Raw genomic sequence first — 10999 nt, forward strand, 5'->3', positions numbered from 1 at the left:
ATCAAATTAGACGGATTTGGTTTCTTTGGACATTGATACCATCTATGGTCACCACCGCAAATTGTACATAAACCATCCTTCTTGGTAGTTGAAGATGCATTTGACGAAGAGCCTTGCTGAGTATTGGAATGCCGATCTTGAGAAAAATCACGTCCTTTACCACGATCAAGTGGAGCATTTGAAGAAGATTTGCTTTGAGATTGTCGATCTTGAGAATAGAACCTTGAAGCTGAATAAAACTTTGTTGCTTGCTGTCTGAACTAAGATTGATGTTGCTGACTTTGTCTATAGTTGTCTCTGCGATCGCGCTATGAAAAGCGAGCGTTGTTAGAAGACATGGCACCAGGGAGAAAATTCCATATAGGGTGCCAAATATCGCCAAGACGCTCCACATAGGCAATTGCAGCATCCAAGGTGGTAGGGTTGTATTTGTGCACATCGTCCTTCAGTTTGGGTTCAAGTCCGTCGATAAAGCTGTGAAGTTTATCAGAGGAACGAAGGGTCTCTATCTCCAGAGTTAGCCTTTGGAACTGTGAGATATACGCGGCCAAGGAACCTGTTTGGCTCAGGCGGCGAAGAGAGAACCGGGCATGAAAATCTGCATTGGCAAGTTCGAACGCCTTGCGAATAGCACGCCGGAGCTTATCCCAAGAAGGTGTGGGTTTACCATCAGCAACCAGTCTTTGCCACTATCACAAAGTGATGACGTGGCTGCCCGAACCCTAACCTGCAGAAACCCTAATTCTGCTGAAATCCTAAATCTGCCAAAAACCCTAACCCTGGCATGACACATGGCAACAATACGGACGTCCGAAATTTGCGCCGGAATTTACGATGGCTATACGGCAGTTTTTGGACATTGCTTTTCCCACGCAAATTGAAAGAGAGACAATGAGAACTCTTTTGCTTTAATTTTCAGGGCAAGAAAGAGAGAGAACTTGAGAGAGAAAAAAAAAGCACAATCTTTTGAGCCTTTGCTTTTAAGCTTTTGGGGCTCTGCTTTTGGCATCCCTTGTATCTTTAAATACGTGGGTAGGCCACTCACAACTCAGAGCATCTGGATGCAGAGTCTGAGTGTGAGCGCCTGCCCGCACTCTTGTACTTTGAACTCAGATTAATACAAAAAGAAATACCGAAAGGGGCGCCAATCTTTGGGGCCAATATCTCTAGGCGCGGAACTCCGTCGGGCAAGTGTTCAATCAATTGTGAACTATGAACTGTTTTGAAGTGGTTATTTGGTGATGTCGCGGTAGATTCTTGACTTGGAGTGTCCAAGTCTGTTACAGTGGTATCAGAGCATGGCCAATTTCTCTTCTACGGAAAATCCGATCCCAAAAAAATTTCCGCGGCACCTATGGCTTCACGCAAGGATCAGTGGACTCCCTCTACATCCGGAGATGCGGCAAGGGATCACAACGAAGATTCCGGCAAGGAGTATGGCCCGCCTCGGCCTACTCAGGCGGAGCGTCGAGAGATGGAGTGTCGTCAATTGATCGGCGATGCAACAACGATGATGCTCAATTTTGCGAAGGACCCAAAATTTGCAAAATATATGAGCGAGACTTCTTTTCAGGAAGTGCATGCGCAGTGGAAGAAAGCCACCCCCCCCCCCCCCCCCCCCCCCCCCCCCCCCCCAAACCAGCTCTCAAGCTCACAAGAAATATTCAAAGAAGGAATTAGAAGAGGTGGTTGATGCATGGATTGCTCAGCTTTTTGACACGCAAAACAAAGCTAAAAAGCACGGCAAAGAGCAGAAGAAAGGCATTGGCTTCTCGAGCTATTTGGGTCGTCAGTCGACGTTTGAAAAGGCAAAGAAACAGAAGAAGCGTGTATTCGAAGGAGTATCCGGTTCTTCTTCTTCTTCTTCTTCTTTTGACGGTTCTTCTAGCTCATCTGACTCGAGCGAAGAAGACCAAAAAGGGAAAAAGCGAAGCAAGAAACAACGCTTCGGAAAGGGCAAGAAAAAGACAAAGAAGTCTAAATCTCGCCCAGTGAGTGACAGTTCTACAGAGGACTCGTCTACAGACAGTTCAAACTCTGACAACAACAACTTTTATGCAAAAAAGAAGATTTTTTATAAAGCCAACCAATATGACTTTCTGGAAGATAAAAGCAAGAAGGTCCGAGAGTTTAGGGAAGGTGGACAGTCAATTAAATTTGACACGTTTTCGGGATATAGAGATGCTTCGAAGGCTTGTCTTTTGTCAACAGTTTGACATCGCTTTTGCGGGAGGACACTACTCAGAGCACTCGGAGAGCTGCCTCTTACTATAAGGGGAATGCTCGAACTTGGTGGTCCACGCTTCTTTTCTCGGATCTCTGTAGAAAGTGCGCAGCAAAACTGCTCAATCTGTTCCTTAAACGAGACCTTAAATGAAGAGGTTGGTAGAAAAGAGTTCCAAAATTTCTCGCAAAAAGCGTTCAAAGAATCTCCCTTGGTCATTCGAAGATGATTCCAAGCACTTCGTATATCTCATTCATACTCCCGAATCAGCCAAGAAGAAATAAAGAGCCTTTTGAATTTCAACCATGTAACAGGAGCTTCCTTCCTCACAAGAAGAGTGGACCACCATGTTCGAGCATTTCCTTTGAAAAAAGATGTAGCCCTCCTAATCCTGGGGTGCTCTGAGTAATGCCCTCCAGAGAAAGCTATGTCAAACTGCTGAATGAGGCCAAAGCCCTCGGAGCATCTCGAAACCCAGAAAAGGATTCAAATTTAATCAATTGTCCACTTTCTTTAAATTCTTTTGTTTTCTTGCTCTTGTCTTCGAGGAAGTCATATTGGTTGGCTCTGTAGAAGTGCTGCTTTTCAAGAGTGCTTGTCCATGTCTTTCTGTGAGTCCAGGTTCCGCTTTTCTGCACTCGTCTGTCGTTTCGGCTTTCCTCCCTACCTGAGAGGAGAAGCAATGGCCACATGCTATCTCGAGTAAATCTTATCAATCAGGTAATCCTTCAGGTGTTTCGCCAATCTCGGGTTCCTGGAGTACTTAATCAATCTATTCACACATATGCCAATATGCAATTGACGTTTGTACTTCTTTCTGGCAAACTTGTCTGAAATATTAAAAAAAGGCCCAAATCTTTATTCTTTTCTTCAGTTTCCGTGCTTTATTCTTTTCTTCAGTTTCCGTGCTGGATTTTCAACTTTTCTTTGCCTTCCCGCTCAGAGGTGTCATCTCTTTCAGATTCTTCATGAGAACCCATGTGTAATCTGGGATTCTTTATGGCTTTATGCCCTGTAAGACAAAGCGATGAAGACGGGGGCGCGCCCGACGCACGATGTATGAAGGGTGGGAGTGGCTAATAAGTCCGGGGTCGGGACACGAAGATTCTTTCCCAAAAGCTATGCGCGCTGCAAAAAAAATCGGATCCTCCATAGAAGAGGAATCTTTCTATGCTATGATACCACTGTAACAAACTTGGACACCCCAAGTCAAGATTCTATCGCGACAAAACAGAGATTCGCTTCAAAACACTTCACAAAGACGACATGGCCCAACGTAGTTCCGTGCCCAGAGGTATTGGCCGCAAAGAGTGGCGCCCCTTTCGGTATTCCTTTTTATATTAATATGTGTTCAAAGTACAAGAGAGTAGGCACGTGCTCACTCTCAGACTCTACGTCCAGATACTCTGAGTCATGAGGCCTAGCCCACTTATTTATTGGTACAAGGGATGCCCAAAAGAGGAGCCCCAAAATCTTTTAACTCAAAAGCTTTATGTCCCAAAAGCAATTTCTTAAAAATCTCTCATCCAAAAGCTGTTAAAAGCAGCCAGTGTAATTTGTGCAATTCCGTACGGACTGCCACGTCAACAGCGTACTTTGTGGCCCGAAATCCAGGCCGCCACGTCAGCATTCAATCAACGTGATTTCTGACGGATATTCCGCTGCAGCCTGTCAGCGCACTTCCTCAGAGTGTCCGGGGGCCTGCCACGTCACCAGTTTGTGATAGGGCAAGCCTCAATACAAAAGGTATGGATAATGGAAGTCCTGAAGTCTCAACTCTCGAGTCTCAAGACTCAAGTGTCACTAGCGTGAGAAACCTCCCAATCAGTATAGACGGCTATACGTCATGCACATCCTCTTATTCCTCATCATCAAGCTATAGGCCCAGCTCAACCTCAGCCATGGATGAAATGACGTGTCGGTGCCTCTGTATCTTCACCTGCCATAGGAGCCTCTTGCTCCATCCCCCACTATGTAAAAGAATCTCTATGTTTACCTGCACTCTTGCAAAGCATTTTCAAATTTGCGCTGACAAAGACAAATTCATTTGCCTTCTCCTATCCAAGCCGGTATCTCTTCTTGAGTGAGGCTAAAGATACTCCACAATTGCTCCAAGCATGAGGTACTAACTGACTGGCTGAAAATACGGATCGCCAATCTAAAGCTCAGCACCATCATAGCCATAGTCCTCCCACCATAGCACTGAACCAATCTTCTTGCGATCAATCTGAGCATCGGGACTGCCAAATGACCCCCGTATCTCTCTGTACTGTCTCAACTTGATCTCTGACAATGCGTCGCCCATCTCTGTCTAGAACCATCTTGTTTAAGATCTCTATAAATTGGTTCATGACTTCTCTATCTGTCTCTTGCCCTGCACCTTGGAACTCTCGATCCACCATGTACGTTGCCCCGTGCAAAGGAGAGGCATATGAATTCCACCTCGAGCTGCAAAGCGCATGGATCTCCTCATATCGCTCTGTATCCGGCTCAAGTTGTACAAGCTGCTTGAACATGCGATCCATTGCCTCATAAACCTTGCTAATGCAAGGGTCCATGCCATCCACAACTCGAAGCAAATGAACCACCGATTTTACCTGTGCGTCTAGACTCTTGAGCTCCTTCCAGAACTCAAGATCCTCTGCCTTCTCCTTGCACAAAATCCCTGCAACTGTCTTTGCATAGGGGGAGGTGGTGAACTCATCACTGATGAAAACCTGTCTACCCACATTTTGACATTCAGATAGATGTCTGAATACTTTAGAAGCACTTTACCACCCGACCTCTTGAGGTACTCGCTCCGAACCAAGTTGTGATTGTTAGTGAAAGTAATAATCTTCATTGCATCAGCAAGGACTAGAGCGATCCATTCTAGCTTACCAATGTCTTTTAGAAGGTTGTTCCAAGCAATGTGCCATGCAAAAGCACACAGTCACATGCGAATAGTGGCCCTCTACAATAGCTGATGCTGCCTTGTTTGATGCCTCCCCATCTACGACAAAGGCCACCACATGTTGCTCACCGATAATTTCTATGGCGGCTGTCCACTCTGCAGAGAGGACATCGACCGACTTGCCACTCGGTGGCATCATGAGAGTGCACAAAGTACATCTCTCCACTCGAGTATGCAACGAGCCCATGGATAGATCTCTTCTTGTATCGCTCCACCCATCGGCAATGAGGAAAACGCCGTGTTTTGCCCAAAGTCGTTGAATATAGTGTTGCTTGCTCCACGATCGCCTTCTCTCGATCGAGCAAAGTGGTTCGGAGAGCCTCTAAAGATGGCGGCACATAGCCGGTGCCATACTCTCCTATCCCCTGCACCATAACTTTTTAATACTCCGACCTATTTTGATCACACACAGAAGAGGTTAGTATGATAATTGATTATTCATGGTTTAAACTTTGAAGATCATAGTGGCAGAAACGAAGATAACGGAAGAAATGAGAGAGAAGATCGATAAAGCATACTTCGTCGCAACAAATGGGATATAGTTGTGATAGAAGAATCGGGCCACGATGACGTCCACCTCTTCCTTCTTCTTTGGGTCTCAAGAGGTGGCAAGGGTCCTTTGGCAATGAATTGGACCCGACGAAGATCCACCGCCACCGGCACCGAGTAGAGAAGAAGGGAAAATGAGGGTCTTTGGGTCGATACCCTTGAGTGCGGCCTTGGCTTTATGATTGAATTGCCGATCCTTTTCCTCAAGCTCCTTCCTCTTCTCAATGTTTCCTTGGTGCAAAATCTCACCTCATGTTCCGACACTCGAAGAAAGTGTGCCCTCACTTTGTCATGTCCCCCTTTCCGCGTGTAAGAGCATAGCTTGCATGCCCATGCACGAGAACCTCCCGTTGCCGACAAGGTGCCCTCTGAGGTCACTTTATCCCACCACGACCATTCCTTCACCTTTTGAGTGTTGCCCGCATGAACGGAGGGGGTTGTACAAGAAGAAGAGGCCATGGATTATCCGAGAAAGAGAGAGTTGATCCTTGAGGGTTTGAGAGAGAGAGAGAGCTTGAGAGAGAGAGGCTCGACTCCGTGAGCTTGAGAGAAGAGGCTTCACCTCTTGAGACCAAGGGATAAAGAGCTCGAGGGCAAGCCCAAGGGAGAGAGCTTGAGAGCTTGAGGCCCGAGCGGCGAGGGTAGAGCTTGAGAGCAAGGGAGAAAGAGAGCCTTGAGGCTTGTTGCATTTGTGAAGGAATGGGGGGAAGAGGGAGCAATTTATAAGGCTGCCCATGCCAAAAAACAATTGTTGGGCCCTAAGGGCTGCTCATTTATGACCGTTGGGCCCTGGAGGCTGCCATTTTTTCTAGCCGTTGCTTCCGTTTCGGCCCGTTCCACCCTGCCCATTCCGGTTTTGTTCGACCTGTTGGAACGCCCGTCCGTCCGGGGACGTTCCCGGTAATTGCAACTAGCCGTAACGCCGTTCTGGCGTTCCAGGCCCTGTCCGGTCCGTTCCCTGGTAACTATGGTTTTTTTGCTCAAAACGTATTCTATTCTAAGGTCTTTTGCTAGTTGATCAAGTGTGTTTTAGAGCTTCATGGTGCTTGTTTATGTATGCTATAATTAAACGTTGAAGAGTCATTGAGGAGGTGCATGACCCGCTTCATTTGTCCTTAATAAAGTATCAAATCTAAAAAAGTTGACATATTCTATTTTTGGTTCTCAAAAATAGGTCTAGTACGCATATATACACCGCGCATTAAACGTCCCATCCCGTACCGTGACTGCTATGTTCTCAATAGCCTCGATTGTCAACATTTTTTGGACTTCCTGTAGTAGCTTGGAGACTATGGCATGTGGTATGTAACCAGAGGGGCAAGTTTCTGACTCTTTCCTCGAGGGTGGAGCATTTGTGAGTTGTGAAATGATCCCGATACCATAGTTTATGCCTTTTACCCTCAATTTTGATGCTATCTCTTAGAGAAATCAGCAACCCACAAATACTCATTGTGCCACTTGTGAGTCGGTTGAGTTTAGAAGATTCCTATTAGAGCTAGGTTCTTCTCCAAAGGAAGGGCATTGTACTTCCCTCAAGGGTAGTGGTTGACTGGTATACTGGCCACGTATTATTCAATCTCGCAATCTTGTTGCAATATCCACGTCCACGAAATCCTCACCTTAAAGTTTGTAAATTGCTCACTCCAACTTCCTTGTCCATCTTCCTTCCAGGAGTTGAGAGGGGGTGTTAAGAGTGATGGCACTCTCTTGATTTGTCGAGTCACTCCCGGTATCTCCGGGGAAGAGGTGATAGGAAGTGAGGGCTGTTCTGTGGCTGTGCCCCACCAAAGTGAGATAGTTTCTCATATCGGGATTTTCCATTCATGTGGATTTGGTTTTTTGGTTCCTTTCATGGCCATATAGGCTCAGAGCTCTTATAGGCCTGGGATATTTTCTCCCAGGCACTAGTACCCTCTGTTGCCCTTTTCCTATGTTCTTTTCCCTATTTGTTAGGTCGTGGGATGCAGATGCTGGGTTGTACAACCAATTTTTGTACCTATATAGGTGTAGGGGGTACCTCTTAGAGACACTATCTTTTCATGAAAATTGCTTTTAGAGGCCAAGGGCCTTTAAATATGACCCATGGGCCCTCACTCGAGTAGTCGACCCACGAGAGATGAAGAGCAGAGTATTGAAGGTACCACATTTGAAATCTTTTGTGATGCTTATGGAAGTAGTCTAGGAGCGGTCTTAATGCAGGATGTCCATGTCATTGCTTACCAAAGCAGGATGTGTCCCAACCAAAGAGGGTTGCACAAATTTACAAGGAGCTCTTAGCACTGATACACGCTTTGACTCAATGGAGGCATTACTTGCTTGGTGCAAATTTTACAGTGTACATAAATCACCAGAGTTTAAGATATTTCTTGTCCCAAAACATGCTTTCTGAGAAGCATATGAGATGGGCAAACATTTTGTCGCAATTTCATTTCCATATAGTGATAAGAAGGGAAAGATAAGTATAGTGGCACACACATTATCTTTCAAGTAACAAATATCCGTCTTCAATCATTGTCATGACCAATTGAACCTTTACGGCTTCACCATAAAACATTTTGATTCATGACCTTATGAGATGCTAGCCCGCCCTTGTCCCCCAGGCTTTTATAAGACACAGATTGACGACATCTTTAAAAGACATAATTGGGCTAAAAAGCAAAAACATTGAATCTAGAAACAGCTTGGGAATATTTTGCTCCTAATCGAATGTGTGATATCCTACTTCAGGCCTATCGTCTAAGACCAACATATGGGTGAAATTCTTGGACGCATCTGCATTTATTAAATCACATCCTCACTCACTCTGAGCAATGTACGAGTGATCCATTTCCACACATAATCCTTGTACAAGATCTATGCACCTCTCTATTCAGTCGATACTATCCTTCATTATCTTGTTTTCTGATTCATTTGATTTTAAGAGAAACATAATTGTTTCATAAAGTGTCTCATAGGTAAAAAGCCGTCTTGAGCTTTAGAAGACCTCACTATAATCTGCTTCTATCAACATGAATGTGTCTCATAGGTCATTTAGACCTTCAAACAGATTCATTAAAATTCCTGAAATGCAAAATCTGGAGCAAAGTCTCCAAGGATTTATTATATTGATCAGCTGCACACTTGCACTAATAACATGAGGATGGGAAAACAGTGTTAACATTGACATGATGCAAAAAAACAACAAGCTGCTTAAGAGATCAAGCAGACTCCAAGCGACTGTAAGAGCATCAGCAAACTCCGTGAGGTAAGCTGCCGACAACCAGTGGGTATGCTGCAAATAACACTACCAATGGAGCACTGCTAATCACTCTTCGATTTTGAGCAGGAGGCCAAGATTCCTGAGAAGATCCAAACTTCGTGATGAAACAATGATTGTACACCCCCAAAGTCCTTAACAATCAATCGAAAAAATCAAATGGGCTGGGCACAACCTGAATTTAGATCTGACCTTAACAAAGCCACCAAGCGTCTCTACATACAGCGGCACAAAGGCCCACAAGAATTCCTTCTTTTTTTTTAAATGATGGTACAAAACAGACCTGTTTCTAAGAAAACAAACGACTATAACTTACAGGGGAGGTCGTTGACAGCCCTGCCATACGCCAAAACATCTTTCTGAGGTAGGATTGCACAGAAGAAATCGCCCTTGGAGTTGCAGCTGCGGAATTCTGCAAACCTCTCGATGCCAAGCTGAAGTGTGAGGCCGTGATGCAGCTTTATGAATCCAATCCAATGGTCAACCCAACGCTTGCACTTCCGCAGCACTCAAAAGGCAACGAAATTGCAGAGCCCAATAAAAAGTAGGGTTTGCAAGCGTAATTAGGGTTGAAGTTAGCGGCAACGACACGAAATATGGTTTGCGATAAGAGGATCTGTGGAGTGAAAGAGGCAGGGGAAAGAAGAAAACCAGCTGTGAAGGGCGAATGCGATCGATCCGAGGAAGGAAAAGTGAGTATGATAGGAACTTCACCAAGAGCGCGCGCGCGCACAGACAAATCCAACACAGAGAGGAACAACTGAACAAGGGAAATCTCTGTGCAGCAGAGGCAGGCTCGAAAGTTAGTATGTGACCCAACACAGGGAAGAGACGACCCCCACGGGCCACATGTATCTTTTACCTTGCAAGTCCCCTGTTAATCACCAACGACTGAAACGCAAAGGGGCGACCGTCGACTACTACAAAGCTGCACACACACACCCAAAAAAAAATTAATACCTTTCATCCAAGAGGTCCGTTCCTCCATAGGAGCAAGCCAAACGAGGTAACATCCCACTAGACCCACCAGCTACAAATTTGTAGGTGGATCTATGATAAAGCGATGAGAGGCACCTCCAACATTTTCAGCACTTGTTTCTCTAATCCCCGTCTGAGGAATAGGGAATAAAGTATTGCTAGAGCAAAGATTGCTTCTGTAAGGGAAAAAACAATGTCTCTTCATGTGGCAAAGTTGTTAGATCCTCCATTAATAGAGGGTGAGAAACCATTGGAAATTGGCAAACCCCCAAGTTTGGATGGAATACCTAATGAATTCTATTCCCTGTATAAATACTTTTTGGTATCTTTTTTTATGTTAGTCTGGCAAGAAGCCATGGCTCTTCGAACTCTATCCCCTTCAATTAATGTTGGAGTGATAAAGCTAAGTCATAAGAAAGGCTCAAGGGGAAATTGTCAAATCGGAGGCCTATAACATGTCTGACTTCTGTTTATAATATTTTTTCTCTAACTCTGGCTAGAAGACTAAGTCCTCTCATGGATTAGTTCATTCTCAAAGAACAGAAAGGTTTTATTAAAGGAAGGTACATTTTGGATGCCATCGTCTCCATTTGGGAAGGCATGGAGTGTGCTGAAGAAATAGATCAGGGCTTTATCTTCTTTAAGATTGATTTTGACTATGCATATGATAGAATAGAGTGGGAGCTTATTCTTCAGAGTTTGCAGGATATGGGATTGGATAGAAGGTTTATTAGATTTGTGCACTCACTGTTTGGAAATGCTTCTGCAAGAATTTATGTCAATGGTACTTTGACTGATGCAATTCCTCTCTTCATAAGTCCATCACGCAAGGTTGTCCTCTGTCTCCTCTAGCCAACTGTGTCTCCAACAATTTGCAGATGACACTAATGCCTTGGTTAGAAATGATGCTCAATCACTTGAATTTTTTTGGGAATGTTTAAACCTCTTTTTAAACCATTCAAATACAGAATTCAAAGTTTCTAAGGGTACATGTCCAGACATTGTAATCCAAGCTAGTTGCAAGCCTATTGTGGATGGG

The 10999-nt window shown here is 44.7% G+C and overlaps 1 protein-coding gene across 1 annotated transcript in view; it reads right to left on the reverse strand.

The window, feature by feature from the left end:
- The window catches only part of LOC147438735 (uncharacterized), a 61313-nt gene extending 51872 nt beyond the window's left edge, over positions 1-9441 (reverse strand). The window contains exon 1 of the mRNA XM_086484733.1: positions 9299-9441. Coding sequence (XP_086340859.1) covers positions 9299-9337 — 39 coding nt within the window. The 5' untranslated portion in view covers positions 9338-9441. The remainder of the gene's footprint in view (positions 1-9298) is intronic.
- Positions 9442-10999: the final 1558 nt, after the last annotated feature.

This window comes from Adiantum capillus-veneris, chromosome 16, assembly GCF_014529385.1.
Source record: "Adiantum capillus-veneris isolate H3 chromosome 16, ASM1452938v2, whole genome shotgun sequence".
In the NCBI taxonomy this organism is placed as follows: domain Eukaryota; kingdom Viridiplantae; phylum Streptophyta; class Polypodiopsida; order Polypodiales; family Pteridaceae; genus Adiantum; species Adiantum capillus-veneris.